General features: G+C 35.4%; 1 protein-coding gene across 3 annotated transcripts in view; it reads right to left on the bottom strand.

Moving 5' to 3' along the window:
• The window catches only part of INVS (inversin), a 119204-nt gene that overhangs the window by 90035 nt on the left and 6961 nt on the right, over positions 1 to 22208 (bottom strand). For all 3 annotated transcript variants that reach the window (XM_033122483.1, XM_033122485.1, XM_033122484.1), the window contains exon 3: positions 14103 to 14269. In XM_033122483.1, coding sequence (XP_032978374.1) covers positions 14103 to 14269 — 167 coding nt within the window. The remainder of the gene's footprint in view (positions 1 to 14102; positions 14270 to 22208) is intronic.

The raw sequence follows: 22208 nt of genomic DNA, 5'->3' as shown, positions 1-22208 counted from the left end.
TATAATAGCTGGGATTTGCTTCAACATGGGAAGGGGAGAAGTTCTCTGTAATAAAACATTTAAAAAGATAATGAGGCTTTAGATAAAACCTTACTGTCAAATTCATTGACTCCTCCTCTCATTTCCATGATCCATCAGTACGTTCAAAATGTATTTAAAACTGAACCACGTCTTATCACCTCCACCACTGCCACTCTGGTCCAAGCCAACGTCATCTCCCAGCTTCCTAATTAGTCTCCCTTTATCTGCCCTCATCCTTTTGACAGTCTACCCTCAGCACAGCAGTTAGAATGAGCCTTTCAAAATATAAGTTAGGTCATATTTTCTGTACTCAAATACTTCAATAACCTTCTCCTCTCACGCAGAGTAAAAGCAGAATCCTTAAATATCCTACAGGCCCTACGTGATCTCTGACCTCATCCTCACTCCACTAGAGCCACAGTGGCCTCCTTGCTGACTGTTCCTTGTAAATACCAAGCATGCTCCCATCTCAGGGTCTTTGAACTTGGCATTCTCTCTCCCTGAAAGGTTTTTTCTCTCATCACCTTTAGATCGCTTAAATGTTACATGTTCGCTTAGTGTTACATTCGTAAGTGAGGTTTATTCTGATCACCCTACTTATATTTGCAATCCCTAGGCTCCTTGCTCTAGATCTGCTTTATTTTTTTTCCGTAGGAGGTATCCCCATCTGAAATAACACTGTATGTATTTTATAACTCTCATTCACTGATTTATTTTCCACCAACGAAATGTAAGTTTCTTGAAGACAGATTTGTTTTGCTTTGTTCACTGCTATATCCTAAACATGTAGGACAGTACCTTATGACTAGTAAGTGCTCAATAAATAACTATCTGTGGACTAAATGAATCCTTTGCTTTTCAGACCAGTGCTCTTTACAACTATACTTCTCCAAATTGTGGGTTGAAGGGTGGAGTAACATGCTAGGTGGGGCCTATGTTTGTTACATACAAAACTAAGCAATTTGATAATTCCCTTATTTGGGAGCATTCAGGAGGACATATCCACATTTGCTAAAAAACAGGAGGGGGGACATCAAGGTCAGGTAGGTGTCAAACCACGCCCATTGCAAGCAGAGTTGGTTTGGCTTGCGTTTTTTTGTAGCCTAGAGCGGAAGGGCAGGGAATTCCACAAAGGTGGCCTATGTTCATTGCTTTATATAGCAGTTAGTGTCCCAAGAAACTGTGGCGACCCCAGAATGCCTGCCTAACATCTATGCCCATCTTCCAGGATGACAGACCCTGATTTTTGTTGATCCTCCTCTAAGAACTTATGTCCCCCCACAGCTTGGACCCGCAACAGAGCCATACAGTGGCTTTGACTGATATAAACCATCACGGTGATTTCATTCTCCTTGCCAAGAGAGTGGATTAGGTGTGGGAGTCAAAGAGACGGAAGGAAAGTCTGCCGCAGGGCTCTGGGCAGGTTGTTCTTGCTATTCAAAAGGTGAAAAAGATAAGGATGTTCAATTTTTCAGATTCTAGATCTTGTGGTCTGCATGCTGTCCTTCCCCCACCTTTGGGACTTACCTTGACCCTAAGTAAGAAAAATTTTGGGTCTAGCTCATTGGTGAGATCAGTGAGAGTCAAGCCAGCATGGCCTTAATGTTATGATCTAGATCATGTAACCGCGTTTTCTATCTTACTCCTGTAATCTAGTGCCAATCTTATAACTCAGGGTCTAGCAAATTGATGCCTGTCTGTCCATCCATCCATCCATCCATCCATCCATCCATCCATCCATCCATCCATCCAACAGTATTACGGTCTTAGGCACTCGGAATCCAATTATGCTCTTTATATACTAACTTAAAAACCTGCCTACTATACAAATTTTTCCAAGTCTTGTCTTTTGTGAGTTCTTCCAGGGAATGCGATGTTGTCATGCTTCACTTGCTCTTTCAATTTTGTGGCTGAGGTCTTGGTGACAGATGACTCACTTTCCTCATCTCTACAACTCAGCAATGTTTTGGACTCCAGGATCCCTTTAGCTCCACTTGCTGGGATATCACCCATTATTTCTGGTTGGACTTGCCATCATTTTCTGCCCATGCCAATGTTGTAACTTCAGTCCCAGGCACTCCAAGTCTAGCCTGTTCACTGTCAACTGAATTATAAGTCCTACATAATATTCCACACTTTTTATTTGCTCCAGGATATTGTTTTAAAATATTACATAAAAATATTTCTCATCACTTTTTACAGCTACATAGCATTCCACTGTGTAGAATACTCTTATTCAATCAATCGTCTACCAAAACATTTCCCTTTATGCTTTTTCTTTTACAAATAATGCTGCAATTAAATAGCCTTGTACATACATCATTTCTTATTTTTACCAATGTATGTTTGCGAGAGGAAATGTTGAGTCAAAGGTAAATGCATAGTCTAGCTAATTTTGCAGGATATCGTTAAGTTTCCCTCTATAGGGATGGTAACTACTTTTCATTCCTTTCAGCAATAGTTCTGCCATCAGAGCACACTGCCAAACTTTTAGACTTTTGTCAGCCTGACACATAAAAAGCATGTTATCTCATTGTAATTTTAACTTGCATTTCTCTTACAATGAACAACGTGAGCATATTTTCACGTATTTAAGGGCCACTTGCATTTCCTTTTCTGTAAACTATTCATATCTCTTGCTCATTTTTTAAATAGAGTCATTTGTCTTTTTCTTCTCCATTTTATTTTTAGGGATAGTAATCCTTTGTTGATGATATAACTTGTACATAAATATTGATTCTCAGTTTGTCTTCTTTTTCTTTGTTTATGATGTTTTCTGAGAGGGAAAAGTCATTCTTATTTCTATGTGGCCATATTTATTAATATTTTTCCTATAGCTTCTATGTTTTGATTCACAGATAAAAGGTTTTCCCTGTTCCTAGATAATGCACACGAAGATTAAACCTTCATGGTATATTTAACATTTGATAATATGTATGCACATTACCATTCAATTAAATAACAGTTTAAAGCATGCACCTGTGTGCACATGTACACAAACACACACAGATTATACTAGCTTACACTCTGCACAACACTAAAATGACCAGTTGCATACATGGTTAGAAGTTTACAGGCATAACTTCAAAGTATAGTCTGATATTTTAGCTCAAATTCCTAACAAATGGTTTGCAAAGCGTCAGTCTGATGAAGCACAAAGAGATAGAAAGGATTTGAATAAAAAATTTTAAAGGATATAAACCATATCTTCTGAAATCTAACATTGTTTGAGATAAACTGAGTGTACTCAATACATTTCTTGAAAACGACTAGTTTTTGTGGTGAAATGTTAACTTCAGAAACTGAAGGACTTTAAATATTTAGACACAGACTGAATTTAATACTTCAAGACATATTGTACAATGCCTGACACATATTAAATACTAAAAATTTATTTGTTGAATAAATGAATTACATACTCATCAGAGCTGAAAGGGTGAACAAGTAGACTGATAGGTTATATAAAATTTTTCAAGAAGCCTAGTTACCACTGATGACATTGTATAGACAAGAACAAGGAAAGAATAAAACTGTTTTAAATCGGTGAAGCTAATTTTAGAAGGAGTATCGCACTGATTAAAGTTTCTGCAGGCAGGATCTATTTTGATATCAAAGATTAGGATGAGAATTCTGGTGACTCAGATGTGGGAGAGATGACAACTAGACTGAATGACAAACTCAAGAATCAGGAGGACCGTGACAGGTTGCATGATGAACCCAATTCAATTCACCAAGCATTCACCTAGTATTTGTTAACTACTAGGCCCTGGAAATAAAAAAGATGACCGTGACACTCTTCCTGATATGAAGATGCTCATTGTCTGTGGGGAAATCAAATATGTAAACAAATTAATATTTTTCAGTGTGACAGGTGATGTAACAGTGGCACACAGGTACTGGCGGGCAAAGGAGGCATGGTAAACTCTACCTAAGTAAGTCTGCGAAGTTCAAAAAAATGATTAAATAAGGATGCAATAAGATGCTACACTTGGGTCCAGAACCACAACAATATGAAACCAGGATTCCTTTAAGCAGTAACGAGTATGAAGCAGACTTGCAGATTTTATTTGAAAAACCTTAAACATGAAACAACTGTATTTAGTTCCCAAAAGGTTAATGTACATCAGATCGGCATTGCATTCTGGTCCAGGTGTCTTATTTCAGGGGAATTTGGGGAGGAGTCTTGAAAGTACATTATATGAAGAAAGAATGAAGGAACAGATAAGAGTAAACCTGAAGAAAAATTTCTTCACTTGGCTAGAACAATTATTTTATCAAGACGTATGTCAGATTATGTCCCTCCTTTCCTCAAAACCCTCCGATGCCTCCCCGTCCCATTTAGAGTAAAAACATATTCCTGATGATGGCCAAAATGCCCTGCAGGATCTAGCCACCATGTCTTTCATCACCTACTGCTCTCCCCTGGCTCACTCATTCTAAGCACATTGGCCTTCTTGAAACTCCTCAAACATTCCGGTCGTGCTCCCATTTTAAGGTGTTTGTTCTAACTGTTCCTTCTGCCTGAAACGAAAGCAAGTTCTTCCGTCAGCCGTTCACATGGCTAACTTCCTCTTCTCCTTCAAGTCTTGTTTCAAATGTCCACATCTCAATGAAGATGATTTTGGCTGCCTTATTTAAATTCACAGGCCATTGCTCTCCCCAGTCACCTCCTCCCTGGCTTTCTTGATTCCCCCTTACTTTGGCATTTTCGTTATATTTTTGTTATCGTATTAGTAAATGATTATTTGGGCTTTGTAAAAGCTTAACAGTCAAAGGAGGTATAAAAAGCCCTCGGACTGGTCATGGGGAAAATGTGCCCAGGCACTGACAAAATCCAGCCGCAAAATAATAGGCCCTCCGATTCTCTCTCACTCTGTTTTGAACAGTAAAATATGAGTAGAAAAAAAAAAGACGAAGAAATTATATAAATAAATATGGTCCTACGACATAAGTAGGTAATTAGAAAATTAACGCTCAAGTTTTCTTTGGAATTGATGTCGAAGGGGTTCAGAACAGGCCTCCCCAAGATGTCCCATTTTGGCATGTGAATGATTTTGAGCTGAAGGCAATGGAGACCCTGTGGGCTCATGAGAAACTTTTACCTCTCCCTTAAAGAATTTAAATTTGGGGTCTGGCCCATAATAAGAGTTATTACCAGAAATAACTTTTCATGATTTATCTATATGGCAGGACAAACTTCTAATTACTGAACATCTGCTCTTCTTATAGTCCTGCAAATGACTTTCTCCCCTCTGAAGCCCCAAGGTGCCTTACCTCATACTTAGCTCAGAATGTCATATATACCTTATTTTAACTTTCTGTCTCTGAACCTCTCACGTATGTGGGGTCTCTGACTCTCTCATGTATGCGAAGTTCCCATATAAACAAATTATGCATGTAATTAAATTTGGTTATTTTCTCTTGTTAATTTTTCTCAAGTAGATTTAATTATTCGACCAGGCAGAAGAACCTAGAAGGGTAGAGAAAAATTTGTTTCTCCTCCACAATGTTATATACAAAATTAATTTTTTAAAGTTTAAATGAAAGTAAATAGAGCTGAAGTTTCTTTTTATCAGCTGAAAAAATATTCACTGGCCTTCTGCCCAGAGTTTAAAAGAAATCAGCATGAGTCTAATGAAAAACAAGCTGCAGGTCTCAGGGAAATTCAATATATAATCTTTCTTTTCCTTTTAGTTTTTGATTGGTTTCCATGGGAATCTAGGCTTGTGGGGATCTCTAATCTATTCATGGAAAGCAGATGCTTGTATTTTCAGAACTTCGTAAAAGTGGGGGTCAGTGAAGAGATAAAGATGATTAGGAAATGAATATGGTTGTAGGAAATATGATCATGTTCAAAACAAAATTCTTCAAGCCACAGAGATTTTAAAATCTGCAAGTCTGCTCTATTTTATTTGAGACGTATTATGTCATAAAGAAAAAACACTGGACCTAAAGGCAGAAGCTCTTGGTTCAAATTCTGAATCTGGCCCATGAGAAAGAAATCCTTACGTACTTCTTCGGGGGTTTGACTGGGAAACTGGATTTGGGAATTACTCTAAGATAGAAGAACCAGAGACTGAGAGAGCAAGCTTCAGAAGAGCATGTAAGTTCTCTTTCAGTGAAGCTTTACTGGGAGCACTGAGCTGAGAATCAGCAAAACAAAATAATTTCTGATTCTACAAGTGACAAAGTGGCTTTGAAGAATTCAAACTATACCTCAGTCTACTTATATAGAAAATAGGTAATATTCAACTATTCTAACTGCTATGAAGCTACTATGAAACTAAATGAAATATTTTTTCCTTATTAGAGAGCTAAGTTAGAAAAATCCAAAGTAGTGATTTCAATCAAGATTTGTTGGCATGTTGTTCCTCGTGACTGTAAATTTCATCCATGCAAGTAAAAGTACATTAAGTATAATCAAAATATTAAAGGGCAGATGGGTTTTTACTCCAATTCTCAGATTTGTTTAAAAACAGACTAACTCTGGTTTTGGCTGGAACAGTCATTTAAACGTAAGATCCTAAATATTTGAAATCAGTTTCTAAACTGGGAATCCAGAGGACAGGTTTAGAGGTAGTTTCTAAATACTCAGAAGAGGACAAACTTGATGCTACTTGCAATGTAAAAGTTAGAAGGCAATGAAGCAAAGATTCTTTAGATTAGGACTTGGCCTACCTGAAAAAGGCAGCCGAGGAAGGGCTGAAGTCAAATGGGGTGAACTATAACTAACATTGCCCATCTAAGTCCAGAGATTTCTTGAGAGATCATTAAGATTCCAGAACATAAGGGTTTCATACACTCAGACCTTCATACGTTTCTAAGTAATGGCATTGCAAATGTCTTTTGGTGCTTTCTTTTAGAAGCACACCAACGGCTAAAACCTCATTTGCTTACTCTTCAGATACCCACTGGCTACACAGTTTGTGGTCAAGTGTGTACTTATTAAATTGTTTTTAAATGCACTGAGTGAATACAGCCACAGAGAAGCCTAGAAGTACCCACTAAACAACTCCAGGTGATTTTGACTCATGTTCAAATTTGAGAACCACTGGGTTAGAGTATAGATACAGTTCCTGAGGCTAAGGCTGGGGAAATGTAACCTAAGTGCTTAAAAGCCTAGGCCAGGAACCATTCTTGATTCCATTCTCCCTTATCCTACCTACCAATCATAGTCACCAATTTCTGAAAATTTCACCATTTTTATATTTGTATTGGTGTAACATATCTACAATTAGAGAGCATAAATCTCAAGTGTAAAGATTGATAAAATTTTAGGTAACCAACACACAGATCAAGATATGGAACATTTCCCGTACCCCTGAAAGCTTCCTCAGGCCTTTTCGGTCAAGGCCTATCCCTTGGCTAATCACAAATCTGATTTGAATCACCATATAGTGTTGTCTGTTCTTGAAATCCATATATATTGGCATATGAGTCTGACTTCTTTCACTTAACATGATGTCTATGAAATTCATTCATGTGGTTGAATGTATCTACATTTCATTCTTTTTATTGTGTAGTATTCCACTGTAGGAATATACCACAATTTATTTACCCATTGCCTGTTGATAAGCATTTGGGTTGTCTGTGCTATTAAGAATGTTTGCTATTAGAAATACAGCTATCACATACATACATGTCTTTCGTTGGAAAGAAGCACTTATTTCTCTTAGATATTACTGAGGTTGGGGTGTGAATTGCAATGATGGTGTGTGTGTGTGTGTGTGTGTGTGTGTGTGTGTGTGTTTAGCTTTAGTTGAAATAGTCAGTTTTCGAGAGTGAATGCACCAACTTACATTCTCACCAAAAATAGTTGACAGTTCCTGTTGTCCCATATCTTTACCATCAATTGATACTGCCAGACTTTTTCATTTTAGACATTCTAATACAAATAGTTGTGTGGTGGTATCTCACTATGATTTTAAATTTGTATTTCCCTAATTAATAATGATGTTGAGCACCTTTTCATGTGTATTTTGAACATTTGGATACAATCTTTTGTGAACAAGGGCTGCATAGTTTCAACATGAATAAATCTCAAAAACATGATATTAAGTCAAATATGTACATATTTACATATATAAAATGTTATTTTACACACTTAAAATCTTGTAGCGGTGCCAAAAAATGCATACACATGACTTGTATTCATCTTTTGTTATTGGCATATCTTGAGTATTACAATTTTAATACAGTTTTTTCCTTTCTTAAAATGTGTATACATTTTTTTAGCACCCTCTGTGTGTGTGTGTGTGTGTGTGTGTGTGTGTGTGAGTGTTAGAAAAATATGCATGGGAATTGAAACCATAAAGATTAAGATAGATTGAGGAGGCAGAAAAAGAGGGGAATGGGACTTTGGAAGATAAATAAAAAACTTCAAGTTTGTTTTATTTCATTAAAAAAATCAAAAGCAAATTCTTAAAATTCAGTTTTATTGCTTCTGAATATTAGGTACACAGTGTTTTAATACTACTTTCAATTCTTATCCATACGTTTAAAATAATTAGTTTAAAAAACAAGACAAAAAACATTCTGGTATATGCAAAGGCATAGAAAACGATGAATAATGTATTAAGAAAATTGAAAGGAGAATTGACTCAATCTCCTCATCCAATGATGAATTGGACTAGAAGATCCTCAAGGACCTTTCTATCTCTGACATCTACTGATTCCCAAAGAGCAATTTCATGTTTACACTTGTATTGCAGTATGATTAATAGCAATAACATTGATAACTTACACTCTTTTCTTTTTTTTTGTTTTATTTGATAACTTACACTCTTAGAGAGTATATTTCCCTAACAAGCAAAATGCTTTATAGCTAAGGGTTCATCTTTTCTACACAGCAAATAGGGGAAAGTATTATCCCATTTTATAGATGAAGAAATTGAGGCATACAAGAGTGGTATTTGTTGAGAAATTAAGCCCCCGGGGTCTTGTAAAATCCTACTTACCAAATTATAATGAGGTGAGTGGGTAATGAAAAGGAATAAATATAACTATTAATTTAAACTTCAACAATTTTGAAGACCATACCATTCATAACAAATTCATCTGATGTTCACATTTATTGACTGAGTGATTCATTTCTTCATTCATGTATTAACAACTGAATCTCAATTAAATGGCAGGAGCTGTGCTAAGACTGGAACTATAAAATCAAATAAGACAAGGCCTCTGCCCTCAAATAGCATTAGTAGGGGTGAAATATAGGTAAGTGATTAGCAATGGTAGGTGAGGAGTTATGGTAGAGGTGTACATGTACTGAGGGGGAATACAGGAACATGGACTGGAAGGGGCCTGGGGAGCGTGGATTGCTCGGTGTGTATGTGTGTAAGTGTGAGTGTGTGTACAATATGGAAACCTAATACTGTCACCTGGTATTAAGTTTCCTTGAGAGGTTTCAAAGGTGTTCTACATTTCTTTATTTTTGGTAAATCATTCACGTAGAAACATATTTTAACATATTTTGAAAACTGAAAATTAACATTCAGTTTTCATTGATGAATAGAGAATTCTGGTTTTGATTTAAACAAGCAAAAAACAAAACTTTAACCTGAAGTTTCTTTAATTTTTGTATTGAACATGATCTAATTTTTCAAAGAGGGTAGTCTTAATCTTTTTGAAGCCAAATTAATAACCTCCTGGAAGATTAAAAATGCATAACTATGAACATTCAGTAAGATTGCTAAAGCTTTTGTATCTTTATTAACAAATAAATGTATGTGTGGAAGTCAGAGAAATAGTAGTTTCCCCTGAGCAAAACAATTCTAACAATTAGATATCTTTTGTAAGAACCCAGGAAAGGTATGACGGATTGCTTTCTTGGATTAAACTGGGGGTACTAAATGAAAAACAAATTAGGTACAGCTGTTCAGTAGATTGAGATTAATTTTATTCTCATGGGTAACATTTCCTTAGCTGCTTGGTCTAACAGCAATTTGTTTCCAGAGAAGTGAATATGTGTCAAAAAACTAAGCCAATCACCAGAGTACAATAAGATTTTTCCCATATATGTATTTTGAAAGTGGATAAATGTTTCTAATAAACAAAAGGTCTAACATTTGTATTAATAATGACTTTCTATACACGTAGCATAACATGCATTCATTCATTCAACCAAGACATGTCAGATACTGTGTTATATTCTGGGGGATTCAAAATAAATAAAACAAGGTTCTTGCCTGGAGCTCCAATCTCACGTAAAAGAGACAAGTGAGCAATGATTACAATACAAGATAATGGGCTCTAATAGAGACATGAACAAAATGTTATAGGGAACATGAGTTTTTCCTATTAACCATCTTCAAGAAAGATAACATAGTATAGTTCACTATCACACAAAAAAACAAAAACATAACAAATAACATACGAGAATGACTGATCTTCAGGTCAATAATAATCACTATTTACATGTTATGGCTGTTAATATAAAACACTTGGGTATTGTAAGGTACATAGACCAGCTTTAATCATCACTTGATATCTTTATCCATGATCTTTGTAAACAGCTTAAGAGCAGGAATCATGTCTTTCACATTTGTATTCCAAGGTCTAGCACAGGACCTGTTTTAACATATGTTGAATGAATGCATGCATGCAATATATGTGAATATTGATGATTACAGAAACAGCACACTTCTGCATTCACAGATAATGGAATAGGCAATACCTGAACAGAATATTTGACATCTAATATATCAGAGAGGTTCGCTAAACAAAGGGAAATGAAGGTTAAAAGGGATTGGTACTGACGGTACTTATTTATAGCAGACATATGTGATTCATTTTTCATGTTTTTTTCTAGGTATATAGTCATGACTACATAGTAGACATTTGGCAACTACTGTTTGAATGAATAGTTCTACCTCCACAATATATCTCTTGGATCCAACTCCTCCTGTCTACTGGTCTGAACTATAATATGTTTCTATGTACCTCCATTCTGTTTCTCTTCCAAAATAGCTTTAGTTGCCATATTAGTCTGCCTAAAGTACTTGATCCTGTAACTTTCATTTTCATATTTCCTAAGTGTTTCCCTAGTAGTCAGGACCTTTCGTTGAAAAAAACATAATTAATCTCGGACAGACAAGGACCAAAATACCAAATGAAACCTCAGATAATTTTATTTAAAAAAAAAAAAAATATATATATATATATAGAGAGAGAGGGTGCTAAAAAATACATACACATTTTAAGAAAGGAAAGAACTATTAAAATTGTAATACACAATATATACCGATAACAAAAGATGAATACTAATCATGAGTATATATTTTTTTGGCACCCCCAGTATAATTTTAAAAAATAGGATAGGAATTGCACAGTATAAAACCTTGGCACTGGCCCACATCGGATAGTAAATGGCTAAAAATTAATGAGCTACGATGTTCTGAGAAAATTAATTATTCATATGTTTTCAAGTGAGAATGGATCCTGACACAAAACATCTAGTTGTTATATATTAAATGACTTAAATAGAAAAGCTAATATAGGATAATTTTAAAACTATCTGTTTAGGTCTTTAGAGTCCCAGCAATTGTTGATTGCTGGGTTTCTGAGAGCCATGCCCTATAAAAGCACAGTTTAGAAATTTGCTAATGATTTGTGAGGAATTTGTACCCAGGTTTTTGGGTTCCTTCTCTGTAGCCCCCTTCTCTCCAGGATTTTGCCCTGCAAGTCCCAGGCACTGCTAACTTCAAACTCCATCTAGGTTTCTCAGCCTAAGATTCCTGCTTCCTGCTAGGGTCTTATTCTTTTGGATTCCAATTTGGAAAATGCCTTAAACGAAAAAGGCCGGACAAATGTGGGGCTAATTTCACATGCTTCCCTTCTCTGAATGATCATAGTTTCTTAGATACTGCCTGTGCTGATTGTTCTCAGTGTCTTCAAACAATGTGCTGTATATATTTTGTTCAGTTTTTGGAGATGTTTTTGGCAGATGGGTTATTCCAGGGGTGTCCAAACCTTTTTCAACGGTTTTCACCAAGGGCCATATGCGGTAAAATACACAAACAGCCGGGCCACTCACTCGAGGTGAAGGACGTATTGCCTCACCTGGTTTATTTAAGTAAACTAAATATATTTTTGGAATTTGCTGCGGGTCAATTAACAATGGATCGTGGGCCCCAGTTGGCCCGCGGGCCGCAGTTTGGACACTCCTGGTTATTCTAAAATACGTAGTCATGGCCAGAATTTATGCCTAGTTATGAAAGTCTATTATGGGTTGCTCATTTTTCTGATTTCTTCTTTTATATCTTTAAACATTCCATCAATGGTTATTTATATTGTGTTTTCAATGATGCCAATATCTGATGTTTTTGATGGAATAAATCTGCTTATTGTTTTTGCTCTCATTTGTGGTAGATTGCTTCCTCATGTGTTTCACTGTGAGATCTTGTTTGATCTATTTTAATACGAGGGAATCCTAGAAGTTTAAGGTGAAGATGTTTTCTCTAAAAAGAATTTGTGCTTGTACTGTCTGATCAGAGGCAGAGTGTGCTACACACCTGGGACATATCATCTCCAGGTATTCTTTGAAAATTATTTCTAAATCCTTCACCATCTTGTTCCTGCCTGATCTATACTATCCTGGCTTTCTTAATAAGGGTGCTTTTGTATGAAGCACGAAATCAAACACAATACCCAGGTTTGATAGGGACAGAGTACTAAAGAATTATTACCATCCTTGTTCTGGAAATTCTACTAATGCTAGTATAGCCTAAAGATATATTACTCATTTTCAATTATACCTCTACAAAACTGTCATACTGTTGATCACCAATTTAAATCCTCATTTTCCCTTCACATGATCCACTGATATTAACTTAGGTTCCTCTAACTTACATTTTTGAAGTTGAGTTTTAAACTTAAATGAATCACAATAAAAAAATCTAACTATCAAATTCTTAATATTGAGGCTATTCCGAATCTGAAATGTTTACTTTTTTATGATAGCAAGTTAAATGGAGTTACCCTTCCCGAGTGAATAATATTTATAGCTAACAAGCCTAGGTGAAAGGTTATAGATATCCGAGAAGCAGTTAAAAGTGAGATTCAAAACGAGGGAGAGTTTAAAAAAATTACTATAATGAAATGCAAATTCAAGAGCAGTAGCTTTGGAACTAACCTGACAGATGTGACTGAAAGGAGCACATAGCTAGCACATTCAGTAATATATCTTAATGTCAGTCTTTTTTTATGTACTCAACTAATGAACAGGTATTTTTCTAACCCCTCAATTAATATGCTTTATCTGGTACACATTTTTAAGTGGGAAATAACACTAATAGTTTCTGCTGGATCTAACTAATTTCCATTGCTTTTTATTAAAACAATATATGTCTAAAATAACAAAAAAGAAAATACCAGGCAATAACAATATATTTCATACACTGAAATTTTATGCAGGAAAATAGTTTTTAGGGAAATAAGTCTTTAAATAAATTTAGAAAAGCTTCCCATTTCATTTTTTTGATATGTTTAATTTTAAAAATCTGAGCTCTTGACAATGCCTTTAAAAACTTGAAATCATAAAAAGCTGAAAATATATTCAGAAAATAAATTTCTTTTATGCCCCCAATACCACTTATTTTAAGAGAGATTACAGATTTTTCTTGTAAAAGTAATACTCATTAAAGGAAAAATTTTAAACAGTGAAAAAGTACAAAAATTCATATATATTCCCAATATTTAAACCCAACTACTGCTGACATCTTAGTGGGGTTTGTTAGGGTTTTTTTTTTTTTTGTCTTTACTTTTTCCCCATGCATAAATTGATTTGTAACATTGTTTAATCATACTGTACATATAATTTTGATTCCTTTTTCCCGACTTAGTCTTAGATCATAAAATAAATAAATTCTATTATTCAAAGAATTTGGATAAGTGACAGTAGTCCCTGATGATTGTGGTTTACTATCTTATCTGCAGCTTAAAGACTGTTTTTACAGAAAACATATGAAACTAAGAGTCATATACCTGTGATTTCTCTATCATCTGTCCATTGTACAGTTCCATTAACCAATCGATAGGCAGCACACAAAAGGTTTATGCTTCAAACTAATTTTAAATCTCACCTTTTGAGCTGCAAGATGGAGGGCTGTTCTCTGGCTATGGTCAGTTTTATTAACGTCTGCTCCTGCCTTCAGGAGAGTATCTGCACAATCCAGTCTGTCAGCCAACACGCAATACATAAGTGGTGTTCTCCCAAACTGATCTTCTTTGTCTTTAAGGGCAGAGTTTCCTGTGAGTATAAAAAATAGTGATATTTGATCATTGTAATTACTAATATTACTAGGAACTACATTTTCTGTTTGTTATCAAGCACTGTGCTAAATGCATTAAATACATTATCTCATTTTGCTTACCCTATGAGATAGCTATTACCATCCCTATATTATAGGAAACTGAGACTCAGAGAAGTAACTTGTATACATTATACTGAAAGTAGGTGGTACAGCTAAAATTCAAAATGATTGTTGACTCTCGGTCATATTCTTAACTACTATGTTATGCTAAATTAACATTTTGAGATAACGAAGCTACTCATTTTCCTTCCTCACTCCTTTCTTTTGTCAACAAATACTTAGGGAAGAGCATACACTAGGCAATGTGGTATGTTTCTGAGAGATACAAAAATGAATCATAGTTGGCTTTCCATTTTAGATAATATGGAGCAAGTGCATACTTCCCTGATTCTCCTGCTAATTACAACTAAACACTCCAGACAAAATATATGAAAGGTCGAGAAAACTAGGCATACTGGCTAGGGAACTATGAAACTTCAGGAACAACCTGATGGTGAGTTCCCTGACGATTTATTGCCTCCCAGATATACTGTAGTCAGCCTTCGTGCTAAAGTAGCACACCAGAAACACCAATGGGCACGGACACAAAATTCCACAAGAAGCCTACTCTTTCTAGTCAAAAGATTGGCAAGAGGGTAGCCCTGCAGGTATGAACTCTTTTGACTATACCTGCTCTACCCAAAGCACACATAACAAAAGAAACTGCAACTCCTTTCCTCCCTGCTGGATTCTGCAGAGAATGTAGGGAGGAGCCCTGTGAACCATGGTGCCTTGAATTAAGCAAAGAATAGCAATGAGGTGGTAACTTACCCCTTCCCAAGTAGAGAATGGGGGAGTACTATAGAGAGGCAGAAGCTGGAGAAAGCAGTTCCTTAAATAGACACATGAAGTTGTAGACAACTCTGAGCAGCTCATGTGTGAAACTGATCAGAATCAAAATAGCAAACTCTCTGAGACTTGAACTCTGGGTGGAATATTGCCCAGGTTCTAAATTGGCCTGGGTATCACAGAAGTGGAGCAGACCAGAAGAGCCTTACAAGAGCTTAGAAAAATAACTTGACACATGAACCACAGTTCACAAAATTGGAAAGAAATGTTCATTCAGAACCTGAATAGATTGTTAGTCTACTAAAACAGATTTAAATAGGATCCAGGGTCTCATAAGATAATACACAAAATATCCAAGATATAATCCAAAATTACTAGATAAATCAAGAACCAGGAAAATATTTACTTAACCAAGAAAAGACAATCAACAGGCATCAACACCATGAATATACAGATATTAGAATTATCTGACAAGGATTTTAAAGCAACTATGATAAAAATTATCCAACAAGCAACTATGAATACTCTTGAAACAAATGGAAAAAGACAAAGTCTCAGCAAAGAAAGAGAAAACATAAAAATGAACCAAATGAAAATTTTAGAATAATAAACATTTAATAAATAAGTAAATAACCAAATGAAGTAACCAAAATAAAAACCTCATTCAATAGGCTCAATAGCAGAATGAAGATGACAGAGGACAGAATCGCTGAACTTTACATAGACCAATAGAAATTATCCATTCTGAACAACTTATAGAAAATATAGAAACAAAAAGAATCAATAGTCTTAGGGTTCTGTGGGACAAAAATGTATCTATCATTCACATCATCACAGAAAGAGAGGAAAAAGAATGAAGGGCTGAAAATATATTTGAAGGGATAATGACTGGATATGGCCCAAATTTGGTCAAAGACACAAATCTACAGATTTAAGAAGCTGAGTAAAGCTCAAACAGAATAAAACAAAGAAATTCATGCTGAGTCAGTCATAATCAAATTTTTGAAAACTAAAGATAAAGGAATAAATCCTGAAAGCAGCCAGAGAGAAAAAATACATTATTTATAGGGGAACAGCAATTCAAATTATAGTATATTTCTCATGAGAAACTATAGAGACAGAAGGGAATGACAATATTTTTCAAGTGTTGGGTGCTGGGGAGAGCTATCAACCCAGAATTCTATATTCAATACTTGCCTAGGCTGAGGGGAAAGGGGGAGGCAAAACAGTATTTGAGGGGTCATAGCTAAAGGGTCTAGGGTTTCTTTGGGGAGTAATGAAATTGTTCTAAAATCAATTGTGGATGTTTTTACAACTCTGTGAAAATACAAAAACCATTGAATTGTACACTTTAAATTGGTGAATTATATGGTATGTATTTATGGTGAATCTCAATAAAGTGGTTACAAAGAGCCCCACTGCATATAAATTAAAATGGACTATTAAGACATTCAAGAAATGCAGAAGAAGACAGGGAAGGGACAAAAGAGGAATAAAAACAAAGAAAAACAGTAAACACATAACAAATTGGAAATCTTAAATCCTAACATTAATAATTACATTAAGGTAAATGGTATAAACACATCAGTAAAAAGATAGAGATGGATAAAAAAGAGGACCCAACTATATGCTTTTCATAAGAAACTCACTTGAAATATAACGATATAAGTACGTTAAGAGTAAAAGAATGAGCACAGACACACCATGTAAACACTAGACAAAAGAAAGCTGAAGTGATTATATTAATATTTGATAAAGTAGACTTCAGAGCAAAAACAATTTCCAGGAACAAATAGAAACATATAATGATAAAAGGGTCAATTCACAATCTTAAATGTGTATGTACCACACCACGTAGCTACAAAATACACACAACAAAAGCTGAAAGAATTGTAAAAAAAAAACACTTGAAAAATTCACATTGATAGTTAGTAACTTCAAGACACCTCTCTCAATAATTGCTTGAGCCACTAAAATGAAAATCTGCAAGGATAAAGAAGAACTGAATAATACCATAAAGCAGCAGAATATAACTGATATTTATTGAACATGTCACACAGCAACAGCCAGATATATAGTCTTTTAAAACACCCATGGGACATTCACTAAAATAGACCATATATTGGGTCATAAAACAAATGTTAACAGATTTAAAGAAGTAAATCATACAATGTATGTTCTCTGACAGTAATGTATTATAACTATAACTAGAATCAGTAACAGAAAGATAATGTGAAATCATTGAGTATTTGGGAATGAACACATAGATAATTCAGGGGTTAAAGAGAAAGTCTCAAGGGAACTTAAAAAAACATAATTAAATGAGTGAAAATAAAAATACTGTTTCTAACCTACACATGAGGGGGGCTTAGAAGGAAATATATAGCATTGAATACTTATATTAAAATAGAACAATAGTTTTAAGTCAATGATCTATGCTTTTACCTTAGCTCACTAAAAAAAGCTGAGCAAACTTAACCCTAAATAAGCAGAATAAGTATATAATAAAGGTAAGAGCAGAGATCAAATGAAATTAAAATCAGAAAAACACTAGAGAAAAATCAATGAAGCTAAAAGTTGGTTCTTGGACAACAGCAATAAAATTGGTAAATCTCTGATCAGATTGATCATTAAAAACAAGCATATTGAAATTTCCAATATCAGGAATAAAAGTGGGAACATCACTACAGAGCCCGCAGGTAGTATAAGGAAAATAAGGGAATATTATAAACAATAAACAATTTTATGCCCATAAATTCACAATTTAAGTGAAATGGCAAAAAAATACGTAGGTTAATAAGACAGAATCGTGAGTACAGAAATAGACTCATACATATGATCAATTTATTTTAGACAAAGGTGCAAAGGCAAACCAATGGATAGTCTTTTAAACAAACGGAGCTGGAAATTTTAGAATCCATATGCAAAAACAAAAACCAAACAAACCCAAAACTCAACCTATACTTTTCACCGTAACAAAAATTATCTCAAAATAAATCACAAATGTAAACGTAAAACCTAAAACTACATAAAAGTTTTAGAAGCAAACAAAGATGAAAATCTCTGTGACCTTGGTTTAGACAAAGATTTCTTAGATATGATAACAAAGAACAATCCATTAAAGACTGATAAGTTGGATTTCATCCAAATTAAAAACTCTGTTTGAAAGACTGTTAAGAAAATAAAAAGACAAACCACAAACATAAATATTTGCAAAGCATGTATCTGATAAAGCCTTCTATCCAGAATAAAGAATTTTTACAAGTGAATAATAAAAAGACAGATAATGAAATTAAGACAAACAAAAGGTTTGAATAAACATTTAATCAAATAGGCATATGAAAAAATGGTCAACATCATTAATACACAGGGAAACGCAAATTCTAACCACTCATCTGTGAGAATGGCTAACACAACAACAAAACCAAAAACAAATCTGACATTACCAAATGCTGGTGAGGATGTAAAACAACTAGAACTCTCAGATATAATTGGTAGGAATACAAAATGGAAAACGGTCAGTTTCTTATTAAGTTAAATATACACTTACTACATGGCCCAGTAATCTCTCTTCTAGGTATTTACTCAGAGGAAATAGAAGCATGAAAACTAACGTTCACATAAAAACCTGTATGTAGATGTTTATGGAAGTTCCATTTATAATTACTAAAAACTGGAAACATCTCACTTGTCCCTGAACTGGAGAAGGACAAAAGAAACCGTAGTACATCCACACAATGGAATACTGCTCAGAAATAAAAAGAAATGAACAGAACCACTCAACAACAGGGAGAGGAGGGGAATCTCAAATGCGTTATGCTAAGTAAAGAACTCAGTCTCCGAGAGTATACAATGTATGATTCACTTACACGGCATTCTGTAAAAGGTTAAACTATAGGGACAGAAAACAGAGCGTGGTTACCAGGGGCTGAGGTGTGGGAGGGACTGGTTATAAGGGGACATGGGAATTCTGGGGTGCGATGGAACTGTTCTATATACCCTGCTGTGGTGTGACTACATAACTATATATTTCTTAAAATTAAATAACTGTACACAACAAGGGAGAAGTTTACAGTATTTACTGTATTTATACCTCAATAAACTTTACTTAACAAGAACAACAACAAAAGATACCATGGCTTCTGCCATGCACTTTAAGTGAAAACATTTTTCTACTTTATCACCACACATAATGATCAGGTGTTCATATACTAGCTGAGGGTGATCGTATATGAGTTGAGCATGAGGGAAGCCAGTTACTTTTTAGGTGTTTTAGCATGAACTCTGCTCGTGGGGTAAAAAAACGGGCCAAATATTTTCTTTGGGGAAATAGAAATATTAGATAAAGAAAGAGAAGGTGTCGCACTTCTGTCTGAGTTGTTTAGTGCCTGAAACGAGGCTATCTTTTTAGTTCTAAATATTTTAATGTATATTTAAATCTTGGATACACTGGGACCCAGAAGTACTTTACAACTGTTCAGATAACTCACTTTGCTAATCCATGTTTCCATGTAATCTGGTAATAAGGCAAGAAAGGTCATTGCTCTTGAAATTTAAAAGAGCCTTACAAATATATTCAGATTGTGCACACTTCCTGGATGAGGCAGGTGTTCTTTTTCAAAACCTTGGTTTTGAAGCTGGAGGCGAGTTTTGCATTTGATGCAACATATGTGATAATGAAAGCCTCTGTGTACAAGTCTTCTGAGTGGTAAAGCAGAGGTAGGTACTATTCTCGCCATAAGGGCCTCCAATATCTCATCCAGAAGGTTCCAGATTCTATTGCTGCACTTACAGATAAGGACTCATTTAAACCCAAACTCGTTTACAGAACCAAAACGTATTATAGGTAGAGAATGTTCTTTTTATCGTTTGAGCCCTTCTGGAGTCAAAATGATACTTTCAGAAAATACATATGTCATAAAAAGGCTTGTCTCTAGTTGGCTTTCATGATTACACAGCTCTCTCTACTAGCATCTTATTTGTTAGTGTTAAACAGACAGTAGTCCCTAGTATTAGCAAGAAGATGGTAATTCATATTCTAATTTCCCCCTAGAGTGTGATTCCTCCTCCTCAGAAGCTATAATAAGGGAGAGGATTTAGGAACTGTGGTCACAAGAACAAATGCTGAGAAACGGAGGCAATTAGCACATGGTGGGATAACGCTAACTGATTAGACTTCTCAGGGCGACGTGAAGGCAGCACCACGGGGCTAATAGGTAACTCCACATCTAGGACACAGAGCTTTAGGCCAAATGCTATGCTCTTCCCAAGTCTGCTGTAAGATACAGGGAAACTTCAACCTTCTCCGCAATACCTGATATACTTGGTTTCTTATGTAACTGGTAGTTATACTTCCCAACAGAGAAGATTGAATTGTATGTTCCCACCATTCAATATGTTATGCCTATAAGGTAAAATGTGTGTATTTGAGGAACCTGAAGGCATGTATCCCCTATTCGTGAAATAGCAGCAAGCAGCCTCACTTGGGTCCTGTTTGGAGTTGCTCTAGGGGGACAGTGGCTTTATGGCTAGTTTCTGAGTAATGAAGGTCCCGTCAGGTTCTGAGCTTCCTGGCTAACTGAGGCTGGTGCCTTTATCTAATGATTTATTTTTTGGAAGTGTCTGGTAACTGCAACATGTACAAATGTAGGGCTTATAATGTACACTAATATTCACTGGGTGACAGTGCACTTAAATTTGCATTGCTGTCAGGAACAGCTAATCTAGAAAGCAGCTGGCTCGTGTGTTGTTTTAATTATTCTGGCAACTGTAGAGAGAGCCTCTAATCCATGACCAATTGGTGCTTGCCTAGCTGGGGCTGGCATCCTGCATGTGCTCAGTCTGAACGTAGCTCAGAAAGCTGAGCTGGAACCCTGACTGGAAAGCCGCTGCTTTACTGCATGCAGTTATTTTAAGGTTCGCTGAGCCAGAAGCGTCTGTTTGGTTAATGGACTGGTATGTGGGGAAATCAGAGCTCCAACTCCAGCAGTTGTAGGAAACGACTGTCACTTCTAGTGACAACGGTGCCAGACTACCCAATAGCTATGGCATCATACTCTCCAACACAAGTAAATCCATCATTCTCTACTGACATCTTATTTGCTTGTTCTGCAATGTTACTTTTGTGTGACATCAAAGATGCATTTCACCTGCTTTCATCTACTTCTTATGTCACATCTTTTGTATTGTCACAGTTTTGGTCATTTAAAAAATATTTGCTTATTGTTTAAAGGCAACATGAGAACAATGAAAAAGAACACAGGATTCGTAATCAAAAGATTGAGTTTGACTCTCAAATACTTTGATAACTATATTTCAATATAGCTGATTTTCTTTGGATTCCTATATATTATATTTAAGCTCTTAAAAACATATTTCTGAGAAGGGTTCCAAATTGCCAAAGGGCTTGTAGCACAAAAAAAGTTAAGAAAAATCTAATTTAGATAACCATTAAGTTCATCAGTCAGGGTTAAGACCTAAGCAGTTTCCTTTTTTGTCTCTCTCTTTCTCTATATATTCATACATACAAAGGTACTTGTGTATGCAAAAAACAGCCCCATACTTTAGTATTTAAAAGCATGGGCTTTGGAATCAGACTTCCAGGCTTCAATTTTCTTCTAGTTATTAGAAAAGTTACTTAATCTCTATGCCTCAGTTTCCTCCCATAGGAAATGAGGATAATAATAGTACCCTAATTCTGTAGCGTTTCACTATTAAATGAATTAATGAGATGCAAAACACAATACAGTGCCTGGCACGTATGACAAATTTATAAATGTTGGATAATTTTATTACTATGAGTAGTATGGATACATACATATGTAAGTATATTGAAATACACCTATGTATGCAAGGAAGCATTTATAAAACATTTAGTGACCCTAACATTTAAGGTCAGGGTTGAGGTAAAGGAAGAAGTATCCTGAAATAATACCACTACTTACTACTTAGGAAGCTCCTTGCCATACCTAACTACTGTGTTTGGGAGAAGTCATAAACAAGGAGAGAAAATGATACGGGAAGACTTATACTTGCTCAGAACATGGA

Source organism: Rhinolophus ferrumequinum, chromosome 12, assembly GCF_004115265.2.
Source record: "Rhinolophus ferrumequinum isolate MPI-CBG mRhiFer1 chromosome 12, mRhiFer1_v1.p, whole genome shotgun sequence".
In the NCBI taxonomy this organism is placed as follows: domain Eukaryota; kingdom Metazoa; phylum Chordata; class Mammalia; order Chiroptera; family Rhinolophidae; genus Rhinolophus; species Rhinolophus ferrumequinum.
The sequence above is the reverse complement of the archived record's forward strand: the minus strand, read 5'-3'. Positions and strand labels throughout refer to the sequence as shown.